The sequence below is a fragment of the Coccidioides immitis genome (genome assembly GCF_000149335.2).
Source record: "Coccidioides immitis RS genomic scaffold supercont3.1, whole genome shotgun sequence".
Classification (NCBI taxonomy): Eukaryota; Fungi; Ascomycota; class Eurotiomycetes; order Onygenales; family Onygenaceae; genus Coccidioides; species Coccidioides immitis.
This window is the reverse complement of record NW_004504310.1, coordinates 2,184,489-2,211,807: the sequence shown is the minus strand read 5'-3', so window position 1 is coordinate 2,211,807 and position 27,319 is coordinate 2,184,489. Positions and strand designations below refer to the sequence as shown.

Below are 27,319 nucleotides of genomic sequence, written 5' to 3'. Positions count from 1 at the left end.
GGTCATGAAGAAGTCACTGGATTGCACATTTCTAGTCTGTATCACTGTTGTGATTGAACCTAGGATGTTTTGGTTAGCTGTATGAGATTCGGTACCTCCAACCTAACTCCCTCCAACCTGTTCGCGATAGCTAGCACCGTTCCCAAAGCCCAAAAATGTAACCTGAGTTCCCACATGCAAAAGAGGAGGCCCTGATTTGCCTTCCCTATTTTAAGTTGCATTCAGTGTCACATCGGGAACGTTGTACTGGCATGACCTCAGACCGACCAACGGCTTTTTTGTAGTCTATTGTTCTTAATGTACTAGAACTTGCATATTGTTAAAAGGAGTTCAAACAAGAACCGTGAGCTCAGTGTCGTATCCGCAAATAACTAGCCTGGAGCCCTGGTGTGAGAAGGTCAGTTGAAGACGCTGACAATCTGTATGAAGGTAAAATGAGTACCCTTCTCTTACTTTTCTGGCTTGGTAATCTGAACATCTTCTTGGATCTCATCAACAGCAGTCTCCATAAAACCAGTGAAACCATAGTCACTGGGGAGCCTCCAATTTGTCCCTGGAGAAGAAATTTTCTGGCAGTTGTGGATAGCCCTTTAGTAGAGCAGGCGACATTGAGAAATCCACCTTTTCTCCTGTGGCATCCCTGCAACAACCTTCGACGTTGATTGGATTTTGCAGCCATTCAAAAAGTTGGAGTCCGGCTCGTAGGACCAGTACAGATCAAAAAGATCCGCCATATCAGTGTGATGGACGAATGAAACTAGGAATGTACAGGCGGTGGCTGAATGAAAGTTAACTATGTAAGACATATGGTCTTGTGGCTAAATAAAGAGTATGGGCTGAATGTGCTTTTGGCAGTGCGGAGGACAGAGTAAGTTGCCCAAAATTCCTTTTTTTAAACTTAACTAATCCCCCTATCTTGTTCGCCCATCTGGTTAGTTAGTGGCCGCCCGGGTGTTGGGAAGACATTCACCGTTGAGGGTACTTCGAGCGGTTCCACCTGCCGGCTTCTCTACAGTGTCAGTCAAAGGACAGTGGTTGATAAGTAGCTGGCTCACCTTGCGATATCTTTCTGATGTTTGACTTTGCTTTACACCCAGTCTTTCTGGCGCCCGACTTCCTTCAACGCGCAGCCATGGTGATTTTGGAAGAGAGGGGTTAGATAGCAGTTTCCTGTTGTCACACAGCGGAATTATTGACTTATTTTTGATGATGGGACAAGGTCGACAAAGGCGACACTCCCTCTTGTCAATACAAATGATAACTTCTTCTTTCTGCCCTTTTCCTCGAAATATATTATTCTGACTAATAATAATAATAATGATAATAGCAATGGACAAGAATAATGATAATAATCACTAACGAGAGATTTGTCTGACGGAGTTTTCAAGCTTGACTTGGTCAAAATCGCCTCTGGGTCGGCGGTCCTGGATAGCTCGAGAGAACAGCAGAGGAACCGCACGAAGGCCCCTAAGCAATATTGAGCGATATCCAATATAGGAAGACATTCCCTGTCTCTCTAGCGAGTTGCTACACGAGCTTCCATTCCCAAGGACCCAAGTAGGAATTTATCTGGGTTGCGCTTGTATTCGAGTCGCTTCAATTGATGGAGCATCCCTTCATAAAAACTGAAAAGTACAATGCCAGTCTAGAAGTGAAAACAAAAACACACCAGATCCCATACGCCGCGCGATCAGGACAGAATGGACAAGGCACTAACACCTTTGCTATCAAGGGGAATCGCCAAAACCGATAAAGATCTTTCACAAACACTGGGAGGATATAAAACTGCAGATCGAGAATCGTAAAACCCACTTAGTCAAGAAAATTCGTGTCGCTGTAAGGAAATTTATCGAACAGCAAGCCGAAAACCCTTTAATAGAACTTGTCGCCAAACACCGTGGCCAAATAAAATTTTGCAACCTAGCCCAACCCAGGAGCCCAAATGAAAAAAAAAAAAAAAAAAAAAAGAAAAATATACTCCGAAGAAATGAGGCGTGCCAAGGACTGGGATTATACCGCCCAGCTCCCTCTTGCTCTGACACCCCAGCCCTCAAGACCAGATCCCGGACTGCTCGCCCTAGGCTGCTGGCGTGCCCATTCGTGAATATACAACTTTAGGGCTGTCCACCGCATGCACTTGCCGTCGGTCTCTGAAGGTCCCTCGGGAGCGCCCAGATAACCTTTCGCATTGGCATGCTGGTCATCTTTCCGAAGTTCTTCAACGGATATTCCAGTAACAGAGCTGAATTCTTCGTCATAATCGCGTGCGAGACAAGGATAGCCAAGCGAGAGATAGTTGTATATCTGTGTGACAAAAGAATCGTTAAACTCCTGATTTATTTCCTCTTCCAAAGCTTGCTTGTCTTCGTATTTCTTTTTGTCCTGGGGACGAGGCGACTTTGTAGGTGGAATAGCAAGATTGTTCGTACAAAGTCCAGTAGCGGTAACAGACTTTTCACAGTCTGTATCCTCAGGGCCAGTTTCAGGGGCGGCTTTATTCGCGGAGGAAAGGGCCGATAAATTTGTCCCGCTAGGCCTCTTGCATGTCCCATTCCATAGACCGGGTTCGTCACAAAGATCGCAGTGAACTTCGGGAATCCAGAGGGAATTAACCTGCTGCTCAGGTGCACCACCATTGTCGTCTTTGTGGGAAGTCGGTGTCTGGTCAGTCTCGCACCGCGTAGTCTGCGGTGACTGGCACTGGGGAAAAATAATATCACCGCCCAACATCGGAGGGCGTACAGCGCGCCTCTTGTTTGTCGCATCAGCACCTTTCTGCCATCCACCAGTGATGCCATCCATAGCACTGGCCTCCTCCATCATTCTCTTGGCTGCCAGTGCGGCAGCAGAGAACGGGGAGTGGCCGGAGGCGAAGCGTTTCTCTCTAGCCCGCATTTCTGACTCTTCTTTATGTCGTCTCATCTCCTCCAGCTCCCATGTTAAATCCACACTAGATTCCCGTCGGAATCTTGCCAGATCAAGAGTCATGCTCCTAAACGTAGTCTCCACACTGCTATCATCGTCGCCCGTGTCATCATCGTCCTCCTTGTCGATCGCAAAATGCGCGACCGGCTGGTACACCTGCTCATTGGGGAAAGCCGCAAGGGCTCGCTCTTTCAACAGCCTTTCCCGTGTTCGAGCGGGTAAAGAATACAAATCAATATCCATAAAATGCCCACCGGTGTTATCGGGAGATGGAGCTTGCGCGTTGCATGGCTGCGAGGTTTTATCCGTAGTGAATGTGGGAGTAGTAGAAAACGAAGTCACTGGGGAAGGGAGAGAGTCATCGCTGCTGCTTGACGGTATCGCAGGAAGATCGGGAACTCGAAACGAATGTCTCCTGCTGTCCCGACGACGGACAAGATTTGCGTAGGAAAACCGAGAATCCTCCTCGTGCTCCGGACGAGGGTTCAACGGGACGCTCCATCCTGCAATTCGGATCCGATTTCGGCTTTGGGGTAATGTGGAGGGGCTGTCTGGACCAGCCTGTCTGTAGGAACGTTTTGCAGTTTCGATGAGTTGAGGTGTAAACTTCTTGGGGGAAGATTTCGGGTCAGGCACCGTGGCATTGCCTGCCTTGCCCTCCTGTTGCTTCAGGGATGGGTTTCCGCTATGGGATTTGCCCGACTTCCCGCCGCGATGATCCTTGGTCGTTTCGATGAGCTGTGGTTTTATCCGGCTTCGAGGTTGTGACTGTTCGGGGGCACCGGAACGGTGGTTTTCGGGTTTTCTTGACGATCGACTGCTTGACTCGACAAGCTGCGGCGCGAACTTCCTCTTTGGCAAGCTCCCGGACGACCCCGACTCGATGGTTTTACTGGTGCTATGTCCCTCCTTCGTGGTCTCTTCCATTATATTAAGATTTTCCGTCTCCTCTGGTGTGTGTGGTGATCCTCTAGTCCTCGGATCGGCGACTCGTGGTGAGCGAAATCGACAGGGCAAACGTGGCAGTGGTGATCGTTGTGAGGTCGCCTGCGAACATCGTTGAATCCCATCAGTTCTCCGAAAGCGGCCCGGAGGGAGTAACTATCTTGATTCTGTTGTCGCTGTTGAAACAACAGGATTAGGTGCTGGCAGCCGACCCACTCAGGCCCTGGGAAGACGGTGAGTAATGACGACCACGAAGTCACGAAAAAGAAATTAAAATCTGCAGCTCTTCGAAAACGAGTGACGGCTTCGTCCTTCACAGAACAAACAGGCCGTGCAACAGTAACAATCTCGTCAAAGAAAGGCAAAGGGAAGAGCAGAAGCAAAGACAAATAGCGCAACAACTTGACCCCCTTTTCCTCGCCTGGCGATGGCAGTAACTAATGAAGCTGGGTCGGCCAGCTGAAGCTGAAGGGGAAAAAAAACAAAGGCCCAGACTCGCTCGCAGCTCCTTTTCTGGAAATCCTTGACCCAGACCGCACCGAAAAGACACGCTTGCTAAGAATAAATCACTCACCGTCCAAGTATCCCCACAGCACCGCCAAGGGGGGTGGGATGACCCGCTGACTAACGAGCCTTATTAGCCACCACTAGTCTCAGTGCGGTTTAGCCTCGTCACGGCTCAGGGTCCCGAAAACGTCATCGCCTTGCGCTGGAAATTGGCGCATCGCCGAAAGCGGCTGCACGACATCGCAGTTGACGGCGTCAATCAATGCACCCGGCCGTTCGATCGCACCTCGCGCTGCATGGCATTGTGCTGTGGTTATTTGTGTATGGTACGTGGTGTGCATCCTCTCTGGAGATTGGCTCCATGGCCCGATCGCCCCTTACTGGTTTTAGATCTCTGCCGATGTCCGGTGTCTTTTCGCCCGGGAACATAGGCTTGATTGCCACGAAAAATCTCAGACAATCGCTCCACCGAAATCTTATTGTTCGTTAGTACAAATCTACGCGCTGCACGGCTGATCAATCGCAATTTCCAAGGTAACTGTGTAGTATGGAATAACAGTGGACTTCTGCTGAGGGTCTTCGAAACCTACCCTCTCCCTCTCAAAGCCAGGGGCGAGGGGCTTTCAGCTTTTGGCTGCTGCGGGAAAACTATGGATTGAATCAATCAAAATAAAAATAAAAAAAAAAAAAAAAAACAGCCAAACTCCATACAATTGTTTATCTACTGTGGCAAGTAGTAATAGTAGTAGTTCCATAACTCTACTCTCGCTGCAGAATAATCATTGCAAAACCACACACTCATAGAACCACGCGTGGAAACATAGCCTATGTAGGAGAATAAAACTGAAACATAACAAGAGCCAACCGAAATTAAGGTCAAATGAGGTGTCATATCCCCCTTAAACAAAAAATTATTCATCGTCATCGTGATCCTCCACCCTCAGCCACGCTGGTTGCTGCTCTTCAAACTGAGGACTGTCATCCTCGTCGACATCGTCCTCGTTACTCTGATCTTCGTTCGATTTCTCCTCCTCTATAGTCGTTTCCTGACTGATCCCTGCAGCTTCGTCGACATCATGCAAGCTGCTGTTGCGTCTCACCCGCGCGTGCACTATTCCAGGGAAGATTCTCTGCTCCATCAATGGTCCTGTTAGGCCGGATGGTGAAACCACCTCCTGTGGAACAGATGTGACCTGCGCAGGCGCGGAGGTCACTAATGAGGGCCACGTCTGCTTCATGTCCCAGCTTTGTTGCTGTTGGATACCCTGGGTATTGACGTTGTTATGATTGGCAGCGGCCGCATTGGTCTGTGTGTATGAATCCGTATGTGGCGCCCCGGGAGGCAACCGGGCAGAGTTCGTTGGAAAATTGGGGGACGATGCATTACCTACAGACTCATATCCGCCTTGGTTCGAGGACGGTTGGGGGAGTGACGGTGCTGGAGCGCTGGCAGCGCTGGTCTTGCCAGACAAGCTTGGCGACGGAGCCTGCGTGGCTTGCCGCTGTTTATTAAGCGCCACGATCTTCGGCGTTTGCGGCTGGGTTGCCGGCCTGGAAGCATATCTCTCCATCCTAATGAGCGGGCTAATTAGTAATCTCACCAACTCTCGTCCAGGTGGATGTCTGGGGTCTTACAAGCCAAGTTCTCCAAGTAGAGTCTCGTGTCTAAACGCCTCCCTGATATCAGGGACATTGCTTTTGGCCATATTATTACCAGCCACACCTGGTAAATGGCAGTTCTGCCCTAACCATCTCTGCTTCAGGCTTAATTCAAACCCACTGTGGTCAACAGAATGCTTTGCCAGCTCACACATGTCCGCGGCGCTAAATTTATATATTTGCGCTGCAACTGCATATTCCTCAATCAGTGGCTCTTTGGTAAAAGCAAACTGTAACGGGTCGTCCGTGGAAAGTGACACGTTTAAACCCCTTCTAAAAAATGTAGCGAAGGGGTTCCTCTCATAGGTAAGGAAGAGTGCATTGTTGCTCAATGGAGACATGGCAATCCCGATCTGGTCAAGGTAGAATAAATACTGCAGCAATGGCACTTTGCGAAGCAGAATGCCATGGCTGATTCCGAAGCAGCAAAGGAACGCGGATGCAAGGTGGTCAGGATCACCCGCCTCTCCGCAGTGCGGTCTCAGTACAAAGGTATTGAAACCACGTCGTTTCCTCCAGGTATTCAACGACGCCATATTTGCAAACATGAAGTAGATCCAGTAGCTATATGGCGGATTCTGCTTAGTGTTCCATTGCTTGGGAATTGGAAACTTGCGGTAGAGTCGCCGCTCAGCCTTGCTTTCGTCGTCGACACTATCGAAGCCGACAACCCTCTGCAAAAAGACATGCAACTTCGGGTGGCTGTTCGGGTCCTGTGTCACCTCGAACAAGGGCTGGAAGACATTCTGGATGATGGCGTCAAAGTCCTCAACAATACCGTTCGACTTGTAAACATCATACAATCGTGGAACCTGGATTAGCCATCGGATATTGGGAGAAAACAGCTTATTGTCCACAACCCAAGCGGCAAGCTTGTCCCATTCATCCATGGAGCGACCGTAGATAGAAATGCGCCATTCGGCCATCTGGTACTTGCTCGATTCAAGGTCGGAAATTACTTCTTTAGTAATTTCCGCCAGGTATCGGCCTTTGATATAATTGTCGGTCTTGAGGAATATCTCTCGCAGTCGAGACTCCCCGATAGGGTTATATTTCAGGTTAAACTTATCGAAGCGATGGAAGGAGTCGGTGTGTGCCTATGTTTCTTCTCTATCAGCTATGGCCCGCGAAGATGTGTGCTTGCGAATTGGAGAGACGTACGTGCATGTCAAGGGTATCGATGCTCAAATCATAGGCTGTGAGATTAATACTCTCGAAGACTTCTCGGAGTGTCAAATGCTTTCCATCTCTAAACAAGACGACTTCATCGGGCGATTTCTTCATTTTACTCTTGATGAACCGCAAAAGATGCTTCTGATTCATGCATGCTGAATGATGAACGTGAGTGTCCACCTTTCGGACGTTATAAAAGTCCCTGTGAGGGACCTTCTTGCTATCCGCGATCTCCTGGTACTCATTCAACAGCGCATGTAGCTGAAATTTCCCTTCCAGATATGAGAGTCGTTTAAATGCAAACGACTTGATAGGGCCATCGGTTGAAACGTCAATGATTGTGTCCAGATCCATGTAGAAGTCCCTCAACGACGGGACTTGAACTATTGGCTGGCCCAGTTCACAGGCCTCTTTGGTATCATAGACCTGATAAACGCTGCTCTCATCCAATTTAAAAACCATAGATGACGCTTCCGGTAAAGGTAGAAGGTCATCCATGTCAAAATCCTCGCCAATATTCTGTCCCGGCTTTCTTCTTTTGCGTGCTGGCGAAGGAGGTATGCCATCATTCTCAACTCCATCATTCTCGGTAGGAATCACCATGCTGTTCGCCATACTATTTGCGCCCGTTGGCTCGCCATAGTCTCCCCAAGCGGGCTCTGGTGGTGGAGGGTAGATAATCCAACTCGGGTCGTCTCGCGGGTTATCCTCGGACCGTTGCATCGACAGCTTGATATACTTACGGCGGGTATCTAGCAAAGACTGAATCTTGTGGCATATCACGCCCAATTCAGCCGTGATTGCATCATCATTGGCGACGAAGCCACCGGCTCCTTGTCCAACCCCAAATCCTGCCCCAGCACCATGTATTCCTTGCGACGCAAGCAAACGCGATTCATTTTCATGGAGAGGTGCATGGTGTAGCGAGTACCCTCGGGCAGATTGATTTGCAGCAGCTAAGCTATCTCTGCGAAGGGTAGTCGTTGCAAGCGGGGTGGACGTTATGTGCTGAGAAGGTGGTGGGAGGAACTGGCCTTGATTGCTCAGGCGGGACGCGGCACTTGCAGTTCGGGTAGGAGAATCAAGCTCGAAGGAGCTCGACGGGGGAGCTCCTGACGCCCTTGATGGTAAAGAAGGGCTTTGAGGTGTGTCTCCTTCGGCTGGTCGGTATGCCAACTGGTGACGCTGGTAGAACAGCTTGGCTTCTGCATGGCTCACGGACTTCTCGTACGCATAATCGTAGGTAGCTGTCCGTCGTTGTCGATCGCGGGGAAGGATGGGTGAGCCTCCGCTGTTAGTGGGGTCGATGTCGTCTGGAGTGCCGTCCATGTTTTCGTGGGACTGTTCGCCGTCGCCGTTGGCAGAATCTGAGGATAAATCCTGGGTTGCAATGCCATTCTTATCGTCAGACTCATAAGTCGTCGCGTCTTCGTGTGGGTCGGGCATTTTCCAGCGGGACGGTTCGAATGCTTGGTCTCGACATGGTTCAGCCATCGAATGCAACAAAAACGAGCGAATGGCCTTTCAGATAGAGAGCAATGGCCCAGGAGAAAGGCGTCACGCTGCTATCGAAATGAGAAGCGGTGCTGCACCAGATCCAGCAGCCGATGCCAGGCGACTGCTTCTACTCGCCAACGGCCAGCTGGCTACGCAGCTTTTGGTGGCGTTTGCCGCAGTCAGCTTGCAAGGTTTGGCACTAAAACTAACTAACTTCCCCTCCCCCACAACAAGCCAGGCGCTCACCGCTTGGAGCTTCTTGGGGCTGACGGGCCTCGCCGAGAACCAGGGGAGAAATCGTTCTACATTCGACAACAACGGCAAGCTGCGTGGCGAACTTGAAGAAACTCCTTGTCAACGGTGACTCACGGCTCACTTGGCGAATGGAGCCGTTGTCGTTGTATCACGCAGACTCCGCACATCAGTATGACCCCGAGTTCCCCTGCCATATTCCTTCGTATATGACCCACTGCTGCAAGAGAGAAAGGATCCATGTGTGTTGGAAGAGAAAGCAATCCAGCGGGGATCTACTCTCATCCTACGAGGAATAGTAACAAGAACTATTGCAACCAGAGCGAACCCAGGGGCGGTGCATCTCTATTCGTCCTTGTCGCTGATGGCCTCCGCTCCATCAACAATCCAAGCATGCACATGACGTCAAAGGGCGTATCTGGGATCCACGATTGACTGCGGAGTAACGGCTTGACGAAGAGAAGATATTGTAGGATCGACTTATGACCATATAAAGAAATGGCAGCTTTTGTTATTACATGGCAAAGGGCAAAACCTACCCCGAAGAACGTAAATACACAGCAGGAAGTGTTTAAAAAAAAATAAGATTCCCACACAATTATGATGATGATAATAATAATAGTAATAATACACAATTTGAGATCAGTACTTATTGATATGAGAACAGAGCAATTCCGGGCAACAAGGCCAAGGAACAAGAAAACGAGTACTCGATTCAAAGAAAAGCCGAGAAAATAAGAAAGGAACAAGCACACAGCTTCACCTCACATGCATTATACCCCCTTTGCACGCTCCATCGGCCACAGCTGAAAACTACAAATCTTCCGATTTGTTCTGTGCCTTCATGAAAACGTTAAAAGGAGCGTCAGCGCCGATATAGTATGACATCGAGAAGAAGTAAAAGCGGCCCATACATCACGGCGTCAGCAGACCAACTCCGTGGAAAGTAAGGCGCCGCCTCTGGAAGGTTGTAGAAAAAGCCACACCTTCCATATTTTTGGCAAGGGACAAGCCAGAAAAAAAGTTCAGGCATCGGCGAAAGCTCACAGTCGAACAATAAGAACAGAGAAGGGAGAGATGGTGACATCTTTTCTCCTGGTACTTAGAGAAGATGGGAAGAACTTTTTACCACAGAACTAATTCTGCTGTATCCAGTCATTACACATATACAAATTGTCGAGAGAAATACGTCGGAGGAAAAAAAAAAAAAAAAAAAAAGAGCCCCAGCGGAGCCAAACAGCTGGAGCCCAAAACGTAAATTGAAAATGGTATTCTTGATCACGCGTAATGGAGCAAGAACCGTTTCTTTAACGATACCGGGCGCGGCGCGGCATAGGCCCAGGTGCAGGAATAGTTTCTGGAGAGTAATATTGCCCCTGGTCTTCGTAAACAGGCTGTCGTCGATACTCCATCTCATAGTCAAGATACTCTTTTGGAGCGTCACGATGTACAGGGCGCTCAATGTAATAGGTGGGAGGGTTTTGCGATTCGCGACCACTGACGCGAACAGGAATGTATTCCACCGTACCGTCGTACGGCCGATCTGCATACCTGGGGTCGTCCAGATATTGGTACTGCGGATGAGGAGGTGCCCGGGTATACGGGGCAGGCTGTTCAAGAGGGACACGATCATAGTATGCCTCGGTGGGAGGATAATCCGGATACACTGGTCGCCTGGACCGGTTTCTTGGACTTCGATCACGATAATACGCTGGTTCAAGCGGAAGAGTATCATGGACTGCTGGAGATCGAGATCGAGGTCGAAGCGATCCTTGCCGTTGGGCTTCATACCTGTCGAATCTGCTTTGAGGACGACGTGCATGGTGGTCGGGCTGGTGACGTGATTCCGAATAAGCAACGCCTCGCCTTCCGTGTCGCGGTTCTCCAGTGTCTGGGGACATCGCTCCCGCACGTCTACCGGTATTGTCCTGCGGATCAAAGCGCTGGTCAAACTCGCGATATCCTCGCGCTGTAGCAGGACTATTTGTTCGAGCACCCCAACTATGTCTCGCACTTCGAGGGACATCGCCAACTACACTACCTTCTCCTGCTCCACCAGCATCAGCACGCCAGCGACGCTCATCCATGTCCTCAGGGTCCAGCCACTTGGCCCTAGACGGGTCGTTCGATCGATCAGCGTCCCCGGTGCCAGACTTGTATTCTTCCGGATCTTGGCCAGGCACAAAACTGCTGAGAAAGCGTTCTGCTGCGCTCAATTCTTCAACCGGAGAGCCAGTTTTGCCATTTCCTCCTTGGGGATGAAGGGGCTCAGGGACTTCCCCATCCTCTGACACATTTCTGGTATGTGTAGCGGGGTGCTCCATGTCTGCACGAGCATCAACAATAATACCAGTCGCTGCCTCAGTTCCACCCAATTCAGGCTTGGATAGCCTCTCTTTATACGGGCGATTGTCGGATTCCATCATCGCTGCGGGTCGGTGGGCAAGCCTGGCGGTGTCGGGATGAATTTCAGAGCTCGGTTGTTCGGGCGGCGGAACTACGCGACTTTGGTCGTCTAGACGTCCATCTTGAATCGGAGCTGTTGCTAGGTTTTTGGCTCGCGGGCGACGACTGTCTAGCCGACCGAATTGATCACGCACTGGTTCGATGTATGCAGGTCGATGAGGATCATATTCATTGTCCTTTGGAGGTTCAACAGGTTTGATACCATCACCCAGTGGAGATTCCATAAACTTGGGGAAATCATCGACAGCTACCTCGAGGCGCGCGCGATGAGGTTCTGGTGCCACAGGCTTGGTTTCAGCAACTCGCGCTTCAGGATATTTGGTATGCTCCTCAGTTGGGTGAGAGCGACCAGCTCCTGTTTGACCTTTCTTCAGCGCTGGTCTATTATCCTTGGTTGTTGCACCGTTGAACGAAGCTTTGGAGGCGTTAGAACCGAATACCCAAGGAAAGGCAGCTGTGACTAATTGGAACTTTGCTTGATCCATGCCTGGGGTTTGATTTAGGGAAGATATAGTGGCGTCATCGGGTAAAGCTATCATTTTCGTTTTCCAGTCGGGTGGCGGATCATCTCTAGTTAGGTGCACCGAGAGAAAATGGCTGATAATGGCAGGTAAATTAAAAGGCTTCCGATCATGCCCACGACCGCGACGTCCATGGGACGCGTGGGCGCTTGAACATGATTTGCAAACCAGGCCACATAGGTTCTTGATAGGCTTCATTTGTGGGTGGGTACTGAGGGCGTCCGAAAAGAGAGCTAGAGGTGGTTCGTGGCCAAAACGTTCTGAAAATCGACTGACGACATGGTGCAGCAACACGAAAGCCCGGACGTTATGAGGGAGATCTTTAATACCAGACGTGCCGTTCCAAATAGCCCGAGCGTTCTTCGCTAGCTCATCAACTTGGGATTGATAGAACCCATAAGCTTGGCTGTTGGGGTTGGATTTGTGGGAGTTAGAAGGAGGGGCCCCGGGTCGCTGCGCATGGGAATTGGAAGAATAGGGGACTCCATATGGAGGAATATGTGGCTGGGAGCCATAGTGAGGGGGATACGCGGGTGGTGGTGGCACCGGAGCTCTTGCATCAGGACCATGATACGGTGGGGGATAACCTGGGCCAGGGTATGGGGATCCATAGACAGGATTTGGCGGTGGAGGTTGAGTATGTGGATCATAGGGTCCATTAGGAGGATAGCCAGCCTGCGGTGGAGGATATGCATAGCTTCCCTGCGGAGGGGGATAGTACTGTGAACCTGCAGGAGAAGGGGGGCGATATGGTCCAGATCCATATGCGTAGGGGGTATATGGAGTTCTTCGGTAAGGCGCGGGAGACATATGCGGGTAAGCATCCGGCCCAATTGGATTGCTTTGGTAGCCTAGATTGGGCTGGCCCATAGTCGGTCGAGGCATCGCAAACATCAAAGCCCGAGCTGCATTTGGGTTTGGGTGAAAGGGAGGTTGCTCCGGCCACTCTGCACGCCAATGCACAACAACACTACCAAGGCTGAGGACACTGGTATGCTTTGCGGCGTAGTGCTGGACCACTCCCTCGAAGCCGTAGTACTTGGAGTTATTCTCACAGCCGTTGCAAAGGAATAGCTCCTTTTGGTGTGGGTCTGTAAGAGGTTTGATCTTCTGGTCGAAGATCCATTTCATGTTTTCCAAGATAAGCTTCCGTTTCGGCGGCGCGCCAGGACGGTCTTCCTCAATTGGCTTGCCGAGACTACGAGCCACGGCATCTTCTTTCACCAAGTCACTGTAGAATTTGTTGCGAACGTACATCAGAACATCTGCCGCGAATTTAGGACACTTGTCCTTGGTCACTCCATCTCCATCACGCCAACCTTCGCGAATGATTTCATCAGCGTAAGTTGCCATGCGTTCGCGAATAGGTCTCTGAATTTCATCCCATTCTTTGTCGAGTAAGTCCTTAGCTTCCTTCAGCTGAGCTTCTTGTTGTCGCCGTTCTTCTGATTTGGCTTGAAGAATTTTATCTTGTTTAATGCGTTCTTGTTCGCGACGCTCAGCGACTTCTCTCTGGGATAGTAAACGTGGCCTCAGGATGTCCCAGGCATGATCAGTAAAGGGGTTAGGAATCTGAATAGCTGCTTGAAAAGAGTCCATATGGCTCAAGACAGCTGCACTCAGGGGTGGGTCGAGTTCAGCACACCTCCGCTCAATTTCGGCCTTCCTGCTGGCTTTTGCTTCGTTTATTTCCCGAATGCTGCGCTCAGATCGATGATGGGATGCTTGTTGCATTGGAACATTTCCTGACTTTGCTACACAAGAAGTTAGTGAACGAGAAGGAAAAGAAGAGGCGACACAAGACTTTGGTGTCATGTTGTTATATGTAGCCCAACCGTCCCGCAGAGCCCTCGAAAAAATCTGCAAAACTCCAACAGCTCCGTGATAAGGACAGAAATGCAGCTATTTGCCGGGCTGCCGTAAACAGCCATCAATGGGAAATCACTTGAGGTGGCTTACCATGCGTATTTGAAGACCGTCTAGGGCGGCTAGGAAAGTTCCCCCCAGGAGGGCTTGAAAGAGAAGAATTGGATCCAATGGTGTGGGAACCGGGACCACCAGACTCTATGTAATCCATATTAGGCCGACCAGAGTGGGAGGTAACGGCGGTGATGAGAGAACGAAAACCGCCGGTAAGTTCCCATTGCTCCCATCTAGCTGAATCAGCAATCTTCTCCTTTCCATTCCCCTCTAAGCCCTTAACCCATTCCTCGGCTGTTGCGGCTCCTAGGGCTTTGACTTCCTCGAATTTGCTTCTCATCGCCTCGATATGAGATTTCAAGTAGAACTTAGTTAGATTAAGACCCGATGGAGGCTGGTTTGACCGAAGGACGACGGAAGACACAAAATGCATTGATTGGGTAAAAAATGCAAACGGAATAGCAGGAATAAGAAGAGTGGGCACAGTGGAAGAGAAAAGAAGGTCCATTTCCTACGTTCCGGTTAGAAAGAGTGACAGCAAAGGAGTCGGTCCTGGGTCAGCGCTAACCTTTTCGCAATTATTATGAATACACTCGCTGCAGGCTCGGACAGCAAACGGCCAGATGATCCGTACTCCATTAATACCGGGGCCGTTTTCCCATACGGAATTGTCGGACGAAGAGATAAAACCAGACTTATTGCAAAACTGACAGGCAGTTCCGCGAACAAGACGCCACATGTCCAGCTCAGACAGATGCGAGAGCGGACGGGGCATGCCAGGATGAAAGGTCTTTCGAGAAGAAGACCAAATAGAGTTTGGATGAACATACTTTAATGAACGAGGAGTTGCGCCCTTAGCAGACAACTCTGTCACGTCTGCAGTTAGCAGGTCCTTGAAGACATGGTTCACTTGAAGAACACGGCCCAGGGATGTGGGTGGAAGAAAACTAAAAACATGTTGCCAAATTTCCCCTGGAAGTTTTGATTTGTCCAGAGCATTTTCCGGCATTTCGGAAGAAGGCCCATTGAACTTGAGGCGTTTGTTCCCTTCCGGCGGAGAAGAACCGGCGGGGTACTGGGGGTCATTCTCAGTAAAACTATATCCGTCGCCGTTTTCCCAATGAGAATCTTTCTCTTGTGCGGGTTGATTGGCCGTGGCAACGCGCTTCCTTTTTCGAAGTTGTCGATCCGTCAAGACGTCCTGGTCTGGGAATTCCGGAGAAACGTTACTTCGATTCGAAGGCTCATCAGGTTCTCTCGAATTGGGAGTAAATTTTTCCTTATCATCAGGAATCTGTTCTTGATGGCCAAACGATTCTGGAACTTGGCCCAAGCTCCTTGCCAGGCTTTCCATCGGGCCTTCCGGGGAATCCGCCGAGTACGGATCGAAAGAAGAAGAGCCCGAGCTATGAGGAGATCCGGTTTGATCTGCCATCGTTCGCAATACGCCTGCGCTGAGTGGCAGGCGCACTCGGTAAATATTGAGATCTTGGCGGAAGTTGGAATTCACAACCCCCTTCAAAAAAAAAAAAAGAGCTTCTCTCAAGGGATGATTAAAAGGAAAAACAGACTGTGAAATCAAGTTCAGAGAGTGAAAACGAGTCCTTGGACGGTTAAAAGCCCCGGAACATGACAACAATAAGGTCCGCGCAAGGCAGAATACAGGGAAATGGGCGACTTTAGAAGATCTAAAAGCCTTCGAGCATTATACGAGCAGCTCCAGATGCTGTCAACCAGAGAAGAAAACAGGCGGTGGTATTCAGTGTTGCTGCCAGTGACTTGACAAAAAATCAAGGCAAGGCGGCAACAGGATCAGGATATGCTGCTGACAACAGTTTTGTAGAGCAAGACAAGAGGACGAAATAAGTTTGGCTTGAGAAATGGAAGGATGACACAGAGAAAGGAAACCAACAGCTGTACAAAAGTCAGGTAAAGACTCTACCTTGGTTGGGATACACCGATGAACATGAACCTGATAGCCAAGGAAAGGAAATGGAGATCCCAAGAAGGTTGGTGAAGATGGGTGTGAAGGAGGAAGAAAACAGCTGCAGATGTTGTCGGGAGGGAGGAAGATGTGAATGTGCGGGAGAGGGGTTTGCTGAGACGAAAAAGCTGGTGTTTTGCGACTGATGGAGAGATTAGGGCGGGTGGTGAGTCGTGGCACAACCCGCGTTTTTCCAGCCACCAGCCAATGGGAGACGTCGCTGTGGAGCAAAATACGTATATCACGTGATATTCACATGAAGGGTTCCTGCAGCCGACCAATCGGAGAAGAGTATTTCCAGCAGACGCCTCAGCCACCGAAAAGCGATTGCTTAGTCATAAAAGGGTGGCTGAGCTCCAATTTATGCGGCTGAGCAACCAGGGCGGCACTGTATCCATCCTAATCGGGCCTAGCAGGCGACCGGCGACCCGGTTACGTATTGTTGACTGCGCCGGCTGTTGGATTGCGAGCGACGATCAGTCAAACCTATTATTATTTCCCTGCTGGCTTCGTACCAATTCATCTCCAGACATTGAAACCGTTTGAACAAACCTCCCTGGGACGATTGTGTACTACTTGACTAACAGCATCTGACTTGCTGGCACTTCGGCTCCGACTAGGCCATCCTACACTCAAAACAGTTTGTTGACCTGAGCGAGGTGACCTCACGCCAGTTTTAACTTCCCTCCTTGGGCCTGCGAGGCATCCCCCGAATTTCTCCTCGACCGTTCTTCCGGAATCGTCTTCCCCTCCACTCTCTCTGTTTGCAGCTCATTCCATTTCCTTTCGATAGTCGATCATGGCCACTCTCAATCTTTCGACTAATGGTCATTCGATATCCAAAAGCTACCAATCCGTCGTCAACGCCCCCGCACCCTCAGGCCCCGCTGCGGAATCAGGGACATACGGACAATGGGCAGTTTTCACAGTTTCTGCGCCCCTTGTCAATGCATTTCAAGACACCTCTACGAAGGAAAGTGTGTTGAAGGTCCAGTCTACTGGCGGTTCGTCATGATATCCCCGTTTGACCATGCGTGATGTAGGTTGTTCGCTCCTAACGGTTTACAAATAATAGAAGGAGAGTTGATAGACCTGATCGAAGAGTTCTCTGAAGGCAGAATTCAGTTTGCTTATGTGAAAGTAAAGGACCCAAATACCGGTCTCCCGAAAAATGTTCTTATCGCGTGGTGTGGAGAAGGAGTGCCGGAACGGACGAAGGGCTACTTTACAAGCCATCTCGCAGCCGTTTCCAAACTTTTGCATGTATGGAACCTCAATCACCTATAGGATCGGGAATCCTACTCACGAATTATAGGGCTATCATGTCCAAATAACTGCTCGCTCGGATCGCGATCTCACCCCTGAAAGCATCGTTCGGAAAGTTTCTGATTCGTCCGGTGCGAAATACTCAGCTGCTACGGCCGCCCCACCCGTTGCTGCTGGGCCAAAGCCCCCGGTGGCTTCAAAACCGGCATTCACTCCTACCCGTGTGGGCGGCTCTTTCAGACCCCTAGCCGGAACCCATAGGGCCGCAGGCGCAAAGAATGAACCCGTGGATGAAGATGGTTGGGGAGCCGATGCCCCTCAAGTGACCAGGACCCAACTCGAAAAGGTGCAGCCTGCGTACCAGCCGACAAAGGTCAATATTAAAGAGCTTATGTCCCAAAAGTCATCGACGACATCATCCTATGGCCAAGAGTCGTCTAATAAATCCTCTCCCAGCAACGTCGTCAAGGGAGGCTATCAGCCTATTGGAAAAGTGGATATTGCTGAAATCAGAAGACAAGCACGAGAGGCTGGGGAGATAAGGGATGACCGGCCGGAACCGGTAAAGGGGTCTTACCAACCTGTTGGCAAGATTGATATTGCGGCCATTCGCGCCAAAGCGCGGGGCGGTGAACCTCACAGTTCATCCTCAGGCGCAATGTCTCCAGCACGAACGGGAGATTCCGTTGGTAATGATGAACCAAAGTCACTCGCGGACCGTTCTGCTGCTTTCACTCCCTCCGAACGGCTTACAACCCTTCCAAAACCAAAAGTGGCAAAGAAATTTGGTGGAGCTTCAACGTTCACCGGCACCAAAGCCCCTCTTCCAGGAGGATTGGATACGCCGGCCGCCCCTGCCGCTCCAGTTGTGGGAAGCGCAAGCCGGACCTTTGCTGACGTGGGCGGTAAAACTCCGTCCCAGCTGTGGGCTGAGAAGAAAGCGAAGCAAGGGGTGGTCTCTCCCACCCCGGCCGTAATCACAAGTCCTCCACCCATCCAAAGCCAAACCAGTGGAGAAAGTGGCTGGAAGAGCTCATATACTGGCAAAACTTGGGCCCCAGTTCAAACTACTCATACCGGAAGATCATCTGGAGCCGCCGTTTCTGAACAAAGAACTGGGGGATCTGAGCCAACGGCCGAAGCCCCGGAAACTGGAACGGTTGGTTCAATCCGGGATAAGTTCGCAAACACCCAGCCTATGGGGGCCCCAACGTCAACTTACGAAAGAGCCGCTCCATCTCCACCACCACTGGCGACTGAGACAAAGCCAGTTCCACCGCGTGCAGTTCCTCTCCCTGGCCTTCCAACCGATACCCGTGAAAATCTCGAAGATATTCACCAGGATGTCCCGCCCCCCCCTCAGCAACCACGCTCTCCCTCTCCTGAAACAGCGGCCGATGTTGAGCCCAGCTCCCCGATTCGCGTGGCCATGCCAGTAGCTCGTGGGTCAGCAGATGAACATGTCGCCGATGCCCACGAAGAGCAATATTCTCCTCCTGCCCCCCTTCCGACTAGATCTATTGTTGAACATGCTCCAAGCGAAGAGCAATTAGAAGCTCAACCTTCTCATGACCCCGCCAGGGCTGTTGCAGAAGCTACAGCTCCCAGCCATGCTATGACTGACCAGGGTATCCGTGCTCTTGTCCAATATGATTATGAAAGGGCGGAAGATAACGAGATTGAACTCCGAGAAGGAGAGTATGTTACTAATATTGATATGGTTGACGAGGATTGGTGGCTCGGTGTGAATGCCCGAGGAGAACACGGCCTCTTCCCCAGAAGCTACGTTGAAGTGGTCCAGGAAGGCGATCCTCTGTATCAACCGGCATCAAGCAGTACCCAGATCCCCCCTGCCCAGCCTGCGCCTGCTCAGCACACCGCGGCGCAGCCCGCTGAAAGCCATGGGCGTACTGCAACTGCATTGTACGACTATGAAGCCGCCGAGGACAATGAGATAGCATTTCCCGAAGGTGCTAGAATCACCAACATTGTAAGTCAATGGCTTCTGTACCCAGCTTACACCTTATCCTTGTAATTATTAACGGGACATTTTACAGGAATTCCCCGATGAAGATTGGTGGGTGGGCGTTTTCGGTGGTCAACGGGGCCTCTTTCCAGCCAACTATGTCCAACTCGACCAGTAGCCACACTGAAGTCTCTAGCCGAACATGTCACCCGCGCCGTGAGTTCATTTCCCATTCCAATTCGCAGCTTGGTTACTTTGGCTTCAGTAGCAGTGAAACAAAGCGGTCATCAAAATCCCATTTCCACCCAAAATGTATGTTAGCACGCATTCGCTTTTGGAAGCTTGGTTCTCTCGAGATTGTTGCTGCGAGGCGGATGGTAGTGAGTTGTCATTTCCAGTTCAATATACAACTTTTGGAGACTTTGGTTTTTCCTTGTACGGAAATGTTGAAACTATTAAAGATTACACATAGAACGTGAGGATGGTAGGACCTGTGAAATTGACGCCAAAAATGATGCTGTTAGTGAAATGAGGACTGTAACTTCTTCCAACCTATGTCATGAGTAGTATGAAGTGCTTGTTAAAGAAGTCAATGCGCGTTCACAATCTAGTTCTGTCAAGTACTGACTGGCCCCAAGCCCTATCACAAAGTCATACCACCAGAAATCCTCCTGAGTGAATCTTAGTGCTGTGGTGAAGTTCCAATACTCAGGGTACCAGCCTGCCAAACCCCAGCCCAAAAAACCCATGCCATGATTCGCCCCTTGTGTATGAGAATAAGCTGAGCAAGCTGATTATTATAGGTAACCCCAACCCAGCTACAATAAGACCAAGAGAACTGTCTAAGATATCTGTGGAAGACACCCCATAATCAGCATAACCATGGATGCGTTGGGCAGGCAGTCTCCGGTATTTGATCAGTCCTGGTAGGTGAGATGTGGTATGGCCAGTGTAAAATCCGGTATGAAGCAACAGGGCATTAACGAAATTCCCATCATCGGCCAGACGTGAATTGGAATGTATAACAAAAGTGCAATAAACATAGACAAGCATCGAAACTAAGTAGAGAAGAGCCTCAGAAGAAAGGCAAAGACAAGTTTGTTCCCGGGGCCAGATGCTTGTATTTATTTTCTCTGGGATGAGCATTCGTGTGGAATCTTATTCCCAGACTTATTGGGGTTGTGCTTATTTTTGATGTAGGGGCGAGTTCTCACATATAACTACATAGGTGGATCGGGGAGCTATTTCAAAAGGAATATTAAAACTAACCACAGGAGGAAATCCACAGCTCCTCGCAAACAGAGACATTCAAGACCATTCACTGCCTATTTTCCATCCTTACACTCCTTTCTTTTTTTTTCTTTTTTTCTTATTATTTATTTATTTATTTTTCTTTTAGCCCCCATTCCAAAAGGCTACCAAATGGGAACATTATATGCGCCAGCGAGACAAACCTAGTCATGCTGGGCAAAGAAGAAGTTTGCTCCAACCACCTCGAGCCCGTGTTCGGAGGCCCATTGCCGCACCCCGTGCCTTTGCTTGCCGTATCCCCACTGCTTCCGCTCCTTGGGTGCCTTCAACTTTCCAACATTACTAGCATCACCTTTGAGCAATACAAACACGTACCGATGATCTCCAGTTCCCGGCGGTGGGCTCGGAGGCATATACTTCTCTAGGGAAGTCCCGCCCGACTTCCCGCCGCTGGTTCTCGGGTTAGAGGCATTGCCGACCACCCAGTGGCAGAATTCGCTCCAGATGGGTTCCTGGCGACTTTTTGCGTCTGGGTCGGTAAGGACGAGGCTGTATGCTTTGTTGGGCTCGGTGCCTTCGGTGGGTGAGACGGGATGGAATTCGTAGACCGGCGGGTCGTGCGCCTGCTTGGTGGAGATGTGGTCGCCGAGATTTATTTCGGTCTTGGTAGAAGGATAGGTGACTTTGAGGGTATATTTGGGTTCAAAATCGTCCAGGACTGCGAGGAAGACCTTGAGGTTAGCAACAGGAGAAGAGAGTCTGGAACGCAGGTGACGGGGAGCAGGGGGGCCAACTGACCATCCGGGATGATGCCGTTGGACCGCAAGCTGGTGTAGTAGATGTTATGAAGACACGGTTAGCCTTTCAGTTCGATCATCTGCCACATGCCACGTGGATTATGGTGCCTTACGCTTCACGGGTTGAAGCAGCCATTTTGGACTCGAAAACCTTGGTAGAATGTGATCGCTGTTGACAGAGAAGTTGAGGCACGACGGTCGAGTGTGCTGACAGGGCCGAGCAGACAACACTCCTAGGTTTCGCAGCGTAGTTAACAACCGAGAGAACCACCCAACGTCTCAGAGAGGGCCTCATGTTGCATCTCGCAGCCTCCCAGCCTGTCCTTATCCAAGTCCTGGCTTGCCCGCGTCCTCGTTGCCGGCTGGCTGCTCAGTCGCCGCCGCAATCGCTGACATCATAGTTTGCGGTGTTTGCACTACGCACAGACCACCTCAGCCGATCGCTTATGTAATAATCAAACTCGCCGGTCTTCACGTGGGCGCTAGTATCTTGGCGTTAATTTTGCTCGGTTTGATTGGCAGAAGTCACGTGAAAATCCGCCTGCAGCCCTTCGAGGTCGGCAAAGAACAAAATCGGCCGCATATAAACACCAACTGATGGGGACCGTGTTTTGTCTTCTGTTCACAGGCTTTTCCCCAGTTTTACTTGCTCTTGACTGTTTCTCGTGTCGCCTTATCTGCGCCGCCATTACCCTGGTTCAGCAGGTTCATGTAGCAGCTTACCTTGCCGCAAAGTCTGCTCCTGGCGTTCTCTAGCTTCTCGCCCGTCCCAGCCCCAATTCTTCCGGCTTCTCAGCGGAAATCTCCTTGCTAGCAAGGATAATCGCTACCGCATATTGGCAATAGTGCTTTCTTGAAAAATGGCATCATTAGGGGAAGATTTGCTCTCTACCGTCAATAAATTACAGGACTTGGTTTTTAATACCATTGGAAGCGACTCCCTTGACTTGCCTCAGATTGTAAGCTAGCGATCGATTGCAGTCTCTTGAGCGAACCTCCCACCAACCCCCTCCCCACTTCTCTCATGCTTACAGGCTGTTTTATATAGGTGGTCGTCGGTTCACAGTCGTCAGGGAAGTCGTCAGTCCTTGAAAATATTGTCGGAAGGGATTTTCTCCCTCGTGGTAGCGGGATCGTAACCAGACGCCCCCTGATCCTTCAACTTATAAACGTCCCAAGTGATCGCACTGATGTACCCGAACATGACGAAGTCAATGTCCCTCACACCGCCGCTTCCGTTGCTGGACAGGGCGAGTGGGCCGAGTTTCACCACCAGCCAGGCAGAAAATATGAGGACTTTGCGCAAGTAAAGCAGGAAATCGAGAATGAGACGGCCAGGATTGCGGGAAATAATAAAGGAATAAACCGACAGCCGATAAACTTGAAAATTTTCTCCCCGCACGTGCTCAATCTCACATTGGTCGACCTCCCCGGTTTAACGAAAGTTCCAATTGGAGACCAGCCTTCGGATATCGAGAAGCAGACGCGGAATCTAATATCCGAATACATCGCGAAGCCTAACAGCATTATCCTAGCGGTGTCTCCTGCCAATGTGGATCTTGTCAACTCAGAAGCGTTGAAACTGGCACGCCATGTTGATCCTGTCGGAAAAAGGACAATAGGTGTCTTGACAAAACTTGATTTGATGGACCACGGCACGAATGCCATGGATATTCTTACGGGACGTGTCTATCCCTTGAAATTGGGCTTTATCGGAGTGGTCAATCGATCACAACAAGATATCCAAGGCGGAAAGCCACTTGCGGACGCTCTGAAAGCCGAAGCTGAATTTTTTAGGCACCATCCGGCATACAGGAATATGGCTATCCGATGTGGAACTCAGTACCTCGCAAAGACGCTGAATACAACATTGATGGCCCATATTCGAGAGAGACTTCCGGATATCAAAGCCCGCTTGAATACGCTCATGGGTCAAACCCAACAAGAGCTCGCTAGCTATGGTAACAAACAATTTAGCGGAAAGGAGCATCGAGGCTCTTTGATTTTACAACTGATGACTCGTTTTGCTTCCTCGTTTATCTCGTCTATCGACGGTACTTCCTCCGAAATATCAACGAAGGAACTCTGTGGCGGCGCAAGAATCTATTACATTTTTAATTCTGTGTTTGGAAACTCCCTCGAGACGATAGATCCGACCCAGAATCTCTCAGTACTTGACATTAGAACAGCAATTCGAAACTCGACTGGCCCAAGACCCAGCCTTTTCGTTCCGGAACTCGCTTTTGATTTACTCGTGAAGCCTCAGATTAAACTGCTTGAGATTCCCAGTCAGAGATGCGTTGAGCTTGTCTATGAGGAATTAATTAAGATCTGCCACACATGTGGCTCGACCGAACTATCCCGATTTCCGCGCTTGCAAGCCAAGCTAATCGAAGTGGTCTCGGATTTACTGCGTGAGCGGCTTGGTCCGTGTTCAAATTACGTCGAGTCCCTGATTTCGATACAGCGCGCTTATATCAATACGAATCATCCCAATTTCCTTGGAGCAGCCGCTGCCATGTCGTCGGTTATCCAAAGCAAGCAAGAGCAGGAGAGGAAAGCTGCTCTGGCTGAAGATAAACGTAAACGTGAGCGCAGACGGCTCAAGGAGCTCGGCGGTGTAAATGGCACGGCTACACCGGAAGAAAATGAGGATCATCACGAAGATGAGAGACACCAAACTCTTCCTATCCGCGCAAACAAGGTCGGTAGGAGCCAGTCGCCTCATATCGGGAATCTCGAGAACAGCCGGATTTCATCGTCGCTTAACGGTTTCCAAGCAGTTTCTCAGCCAACAGGAGGTCGAGATTCCTTCCTGAACTACTTCTTCGGCAAAGAAGGAGCCCTTCCTGCACCAGGCCCGGCACAAGGAGCTGCGCGCCATGTCAGCCATTCGACCGAGCCTAGCTTTAGCCAGAGCTTCCGTCGCAGTGAATTAAGGTCTCCTTCGATTTCACACAACTTTCCCGACGACGTGACTGCTCCATCGGAGTATGGAGATGCATCCTTGGTTGTAAGTGCTCGATTCCATCGCCATCGTTCCTTTTTTTAATACATGCTAACAAAGCGCAGAAGGATGACACCGAGCCCGCGCTTACAGATCGCGAAGCCCTCGAGACAGAGCTCATCCGCCGTCTTATTTCGTCTTACTTTAACATCGTTCGGGAAACCATTGCCGACCAGGTTCCCAAAGCCATCATGCATCTGCTTGTTAACCACAGCAAAGAGGTTGTGCAGAACAGGCTAGTTAGTGAGTTGTACAAGGAAGAACTCTTCCCTGAGCTTCTGTACGAGGATGATGGGATCAAAGCTGAACGAGAAAAATGCGAGAAATTACTCGAAACGTACAAGAAAGCGGCGAAGATCGTGGGAGAGGTGCTGTAAAGGATCTAACTGCATTTCTTCAAACTACATCCGTGTGCTTTTTTAACCTGTAACATGCATCTTTTCTTTTCCCTAATTTCTTCACTTCGTTACCTCAAAAATCATCGTGCATGCTTGGGAAAGTTCTTTCTCTTTGGCTATACCTCTTAGTGGCAGGTTCCTATACTCTCTTCATTTTCGCATCTCTACGCGCTCCCCTTTCTCCCCTTTCCGGTTTAAGCATCTTTCGTTTCTTGCTGCTATTTCTTGCATCGTTTGGATAACATGAAGAGCCAAGAATCGGACAAGAACTACTTTTAGAGTGAGTATAAAACAGGGTCTTCTATACTCGAAGCCTGAGAAGACTACGCTACGATGCCGAGGCGACACTTTGAATGATGTATGTATATTCTATGGGCATGTATTTCCATTCCACCTTTTTTTTAGTTTTTATTTTTTATCTCTTTTTGTACACGAATGAATGCCGGGGATGGTGGCTGGCCTTTTTTTTAATCCTTGTTTCGTTCCTTCATTGTTAAGCACCTGACGTTCGCATGTCTCTTTACCTAGTCAGGGCGCTTTGGGCACCGTTTCTGGGCGACGGGATGTTAAACTTTAATGCAGCTACACGACTTGATATTTCGTTATAAGGCCCGTGTAGATGTGAACTTGTCATACTATGTATTCAAATCAGGCCTTGGGGGTCTGCAAGTCTAGATATCTGTTCTAACATTGGGTATAATGCTATGTATGTATATGCAGTATACAGCATGTACTCAGAATGCAGCCTGAGTCTGGTCTATCTATCATGCATCTAATGCACCCAAGTCCAACCACAAAAAAAGAGAATCAGCACCCAATCAACTCCAACCCTGTGACAAGCCGGGAAATACCGGTCTCGGAACCTCATCTATACACTTTTTTCTTTTATCTTCGCCTGCATCTTCCTTAGCCTAGCCCCCTCCCATGTATAGATACCACCTGCGAGGAAAACTATTCCAGCACCCGCCATAACACCGGCAGACAGGTGATTACCAAACAAATACACGCTCAGGATTAAACTCACCAGCTTCCTAATGTTCAAGACAATAGTCACTGTGAGGGAAGAAGACTTCGCGCTAAGCAAATACACGCCACGAATGCAAAGATATTGTGTCAGTGCGTTCAAGAGAAGATAGATCATTTTCAGCGGCACACGTGAAAGAAGTGAGTGCAAAGGAGGGCTATCGACAAGTGACGTCAGGAGGAGATAGGGCTGGAACAGGCTGTAGTCAGAGAGAAAAGAAGGAAGTAGTGTTGACGCAGAGGCGGGGATTGTGGAGGAATTCGGCATGACACTATTAATAGACGAATGTGCAGACGAGGTAGAAGCAAGAACGGGGAAAGATGCGAGGACTGACGGCGAGGACAGGAGTGATTTTATCTGCGGGAGGAATTTTGGATATGTTGGGATTAGTATAAGTAACGACAGTGCATGCGAATAGAATAGACCTTCGCGCCAATTATCCCGGCCGTATTTCTGATAAAGTCTGTCAGCATAGACACCTTGGAACGCTGCAAGAATCATGGCGAGACCCAAAATCGCAAATCCGAGTAATGTTCTCGTTGGGGAGACCTCATTATCACTGGAATTCAAGCCAAGATCTAGCGATTTGCCTTTTGCACTGGCATCAGCGAGCGCAGAGGTGACTACTCCAATCGAAAGCATAGATACGGCGAAAATCTGAACTCGTGTGTATCTCTTTGAATTGTACAGGTATCCAATAATCATGGATGTCACCGGTCCACCACTTCGTATGATGATGTGCAATGGCACAGAAATCTTGAACAGAAAGGCAGAATTATTCATCAAGTTAACAGTCATAAAGAATGCCGTAAATATGATCCAGTCTTTCAATGGAATGCCACGAGCCTTCAGAAATAAAAACTTAGGGCCAGCAGAGAAAGAGAGGATATTTGGAAGAGTAAGGAGCGAGGTCATAGCAAACTGAGTAAATGTGATAAGCGCACCTGGGTTATATTAGCTCAGTGAACCTATGTTAAGCCCAGAATATGATTTTGTGCTCACCAGCATGGGGCATGTCCCTATAAAGAATGGGAAATCAGCCAGGAGTGATAAGAAAAGCAGGATATTGTTTCTGGTCTAAACTCACGTAACAATTGCTTCCAAAGTAAAAACCTGCAAGGTGCACAACTGGTTAGCTGCAAGTCCATGTCGATATGCACAAATGGTATTAAATCATCCAAGCTCACTCACATTTGCACAGCAGCCACCAAATATCAGGGCCAACATAAACCCCACATTTGCCCATGCAGGAACAGTGGCATGTGCAACTGCCGTTGCGATATCCCCCACCCTCTCTGGGCCATCTGGTATTGGTGTATTATTAGGCTTGACAGTTGATATAAAGCCATTGGGATTGGCTGGTTTGTGCGACGAAGGGTCCAAAAGAGAATTATCCAACTCGCGTAATCGCGGTGTCCTGCGTAGTATTGTGCGATCGGCATCGTGCGTTGGTGTTGTGCCCGACATTTCGGAAAAAATTTTCAGCGTCGCTGGCCTCCAGATGCACTTTGAGGCCTTGTGGTTATTGTCCACCAGCCCGTTTTGAACGTGCGCTAGTTGATGAAAAGCAGACGTGGACGCGACTGGCCTCTAGAGAGTGGCAGAAAGCAAATCAACGACAGCTGAAAAGGGGGGAGGGAAAGAAGGAAATATTGGCGGATTAGACGCGCCCAACATCAGCTTGTATCCAAGCACGTTGTCCTCTACTATCTAATAATCGATAACGCCGTGCAGAGTACCTACTCCGTCGTCTCCGGTTGT

The 27,319-nt window shown here is 49.6% G+C and overlaps 8 protein-coding genes across 8 annotated transcripts; 3 read left to right on the top strand and 5 right to left on the bottom strand.

Moving 5' to 3' along the window:
- Window positions 1-1,379: 1,379 nt before the first annotated feature.
- CIMG_02287 (uncharacterized protein) lies at window positions 1,380-4,199 on the bottom strand. The gene has a single exon (XM_001248515.2). The coding sequence runs from the start codon at window positions 3,850-3,852 to the stop codon at window positions 2,011-2,013; it is 1,842 nt and encodes a 613-aa protein (XP_001248516.1). The 5' UTR covers window positions 3,853-4,199; the 3' UTR covers window positions 1,380-2,010.
- Window positions 4,200-5,288: 1,089 nt separating this feature from the next.
- CIMG_02288 (AMP deaminase) lies at window positions 5,289-8,780 on the bottom strand (the record flags this gene model as incomplete). Its single annotated transcript, XM_001248516.2, has 3 exons — window positions 7,198-8,780; window positions 6,013-7,133; window positions 5,289-5,949 (listed from the first exon to the last, which is right to left on the bottom strand). The coding sequence occupies exons 1-3, from the start codon at window positions 8,701-8,703 to the stop codon at window positions 5,289-5,291; spliced, it is 3,288 nt and encodes a 1,095-aa protein (XP_001248517.2). The 5' UTR covers window positions 8,704-8,780.
- On the top strand, window positions 8,726-9,070 carry CIMG_02289 (uncharacterized protein; the record flags this gene model as incomplete). Its single annotated transcript, XM_001248517.2, has 1 exon — window positions 8,726-9,070. One exon carries the CDS (start codon window positions 8,726-8,728, stop codon window positions 9,068-9,070), a length of 345 nt encoding a protein of 114 aa, XP_001248518.2.
- Window positions 9,071-10,265: 1,195 nt separating this feature from the next.
- Window positions 10,266-15,300, bottom strand: CIMG_02290 (uncharacterized protein; the record flags this gene model as incomplete). Its single annotated transcript, XM_001248518.2, has 3 exons — window positions 10,266-13,699; window positions 13,905-14,376; window positions 14,434-15,300. 3 exons carry the CDS (start codon window positions 15,298-15,300, stop codon window positions 10,266-10,268), a joined length of 4,773 nt encoding a protein of 1,590 aa, XP_001248519.2.
- A 1,032-nt stretch (window positions 15,301-16,332) lies between these two features.
- Window positions 16,333-19,631, top strand: CIMG_02291 (actin binding protein). Its single transcript, XM_001248519.2, has 4 exons — window positions 16,333-16,853; window positions 16,925-17,112; window positions 17,165-19,105; window positions 19,173-19,631. The coding sequence occupies exons 1-4, from the start codon at window positions 16,649-16,651 to the stop codon at window positions 19,257-19,259; spliced, it is 2,421 nt and encodes an 806-aa protein (XP_001248520.1). The 5' UTR covers window positions 16,333-16,648; the 3' UTR covers window positions 19,260-19,631.
- A 599-nt stretch (window positions 19,632-20,230) lies between these two features.
- CIMG_02292 (D2 protein) lies at window positions 20,231-21,491 on the bottom strand. The gene is made up of 3 exons (XM_001248520.2): window positions 21,243-21,491; window positions 21,131-21,159; window positions 20,231-21,050 (listed from the first exon to the last, which is right to left on the bottom strand). Exons 1-3 carry the CDS (start codon window positions 21,422-21,424, stop codon window positions 20,536-20,538), a joined length of 726 nt encoding a protein of 241 aa, XP_001248521.1. The 5' UTR covers window positions 21,425-21,491; the 3' UTR covers window positions 20,231-20,535.
- Window positions 21,492-21,739: 248 nt separating this feature from the next.
- CIMG_02293 (dynamin-2) lies at window positions 21,740-25,250 on the top strand. The gene is made up of 3 exons (XM_001248521.2): window positions 21,740-22,088; window positions 22,178-24,142; window positions 24,202-25,250. The coding sequence occupies exons 1-3, from the start codon at window positions 21,990-21,992 to the stop codon at window positions 24,511-24,513; spliced, it is 2,376 nt and encodes a 791-aa protein (XP_001248522.1). The 5' UTR covers window positions 21,740-21,989; the 3' UTR covers window positions 24,514-25,250.
- CIMG_02294 (UPD-GlcNAc transporter) lies at window positions 25,195-27,277 on the bottom strand. Its single transcript, XM_001248522.2, has 4 exons — window positions 26,750-27,277; window positions 26,646-26,671; window positions 26,561-26,577; window positions 25,195-26,502 (listed from the first exon to the last, which is right to left on the bottom strand). Exons 1-4 carry the CDS (start codon window positions 27,023-27,025, stop codon window positions 25,403-25,405), a joined length of 1,419 nt encoding a protein of 472 aa, XP_001248523.1. The 5' UTR covers window positions 27,026-27,277; the 3' UTR covers window positions 25,195-25,402.
- Between the last annotated feature and the right edge of the window lie 42 nt (window positions 27,278-27,319).

Bases quoted from the DNA above. Each gene is read 5' to 3' on its own strand.
- CIMG_02287 (XM_001248515.2), bottom strand. From the start codon at position 3,852: ATGGAAGAGACCACGAAGGAGGGACATAGCACCAGTAAAACCATCGAG.
- CIMG_02291 (XM_001248519.2), top strand. From the start codon at position 16,649: ATGGCCACTCTCAATCTTTCGACTAATGGTCATTCGATATCCAAAAGC. The intron at 16,854-16,924 runs GTTCGTCATGAT...TACAAATAATAG, and splicing joins GAAGGTCCAGTCTACTGGCG to AAGGAGAGTTGATAGACCTG. The intron at 17,113-17,164 runs GTATGGAACCTC...CACGAATTATAG, and splicing joins CCGTTTCCAAACTTTTGCAT to GGCTATCATGTCCAAATAAC.
- CIMG_02292 (XM_001248520.2), bottom strand. From the start codon at position 21,424: ATGAGGCCCTCTCTGAGACGTTGGGTGGTTCTCTCGGTTGTTAACTAC. The intron at 21,160-21,242 runs GTAAGGCACCAT...CTACTACACCAG, and splicing joins GCTGCTTCAACCCGTGAAGC to CTTGCGGTCCAACGGCATCA. The intron at 21,051-21,130 runs GTCAGTTGGCCC...TCTTCCTCGCAG, and splicing joins CAACGGCATCATCCCGGATG to TCCTGGACGATTTTGAACCC.
- CIMG_02293 (XM_001248521.2), top strand. From the start codon at position 21,990: ATGGCATCATTAGGGGAAGATTTGCTCTCTACCGTCAATAAATTACAG. The intron at 22,089-22,177 runs GTAAGCTAGCGA...TGTTTTATATAG, and splicing joins CCCTTGACTTGCCTCAGATT to GTGGTCGTCGGTTCACAGTC. The intron at 24,143-24,201 runs GTAAGTGCTCGA...AACAAAGCGCAG, and splicing joins ATGGAGATGCATCCTTGGTT to AAGGATGACACCGAGCCCGC.
- CIMG_02294 (XM_001248522.2), bottom strand. From the start codon at position 27,025: ATGTCGGGCACAACACCAACGCACGATGCCGATCGCACAATACTACGC. The intron at 26,672-26,749 runs GTGAGTGAGCTT...TGCACCTTGCAG, and splicing joins TTGGTGGCTGCTGTGCAAAT to GTTTTTACTTTGGAAGCAAT.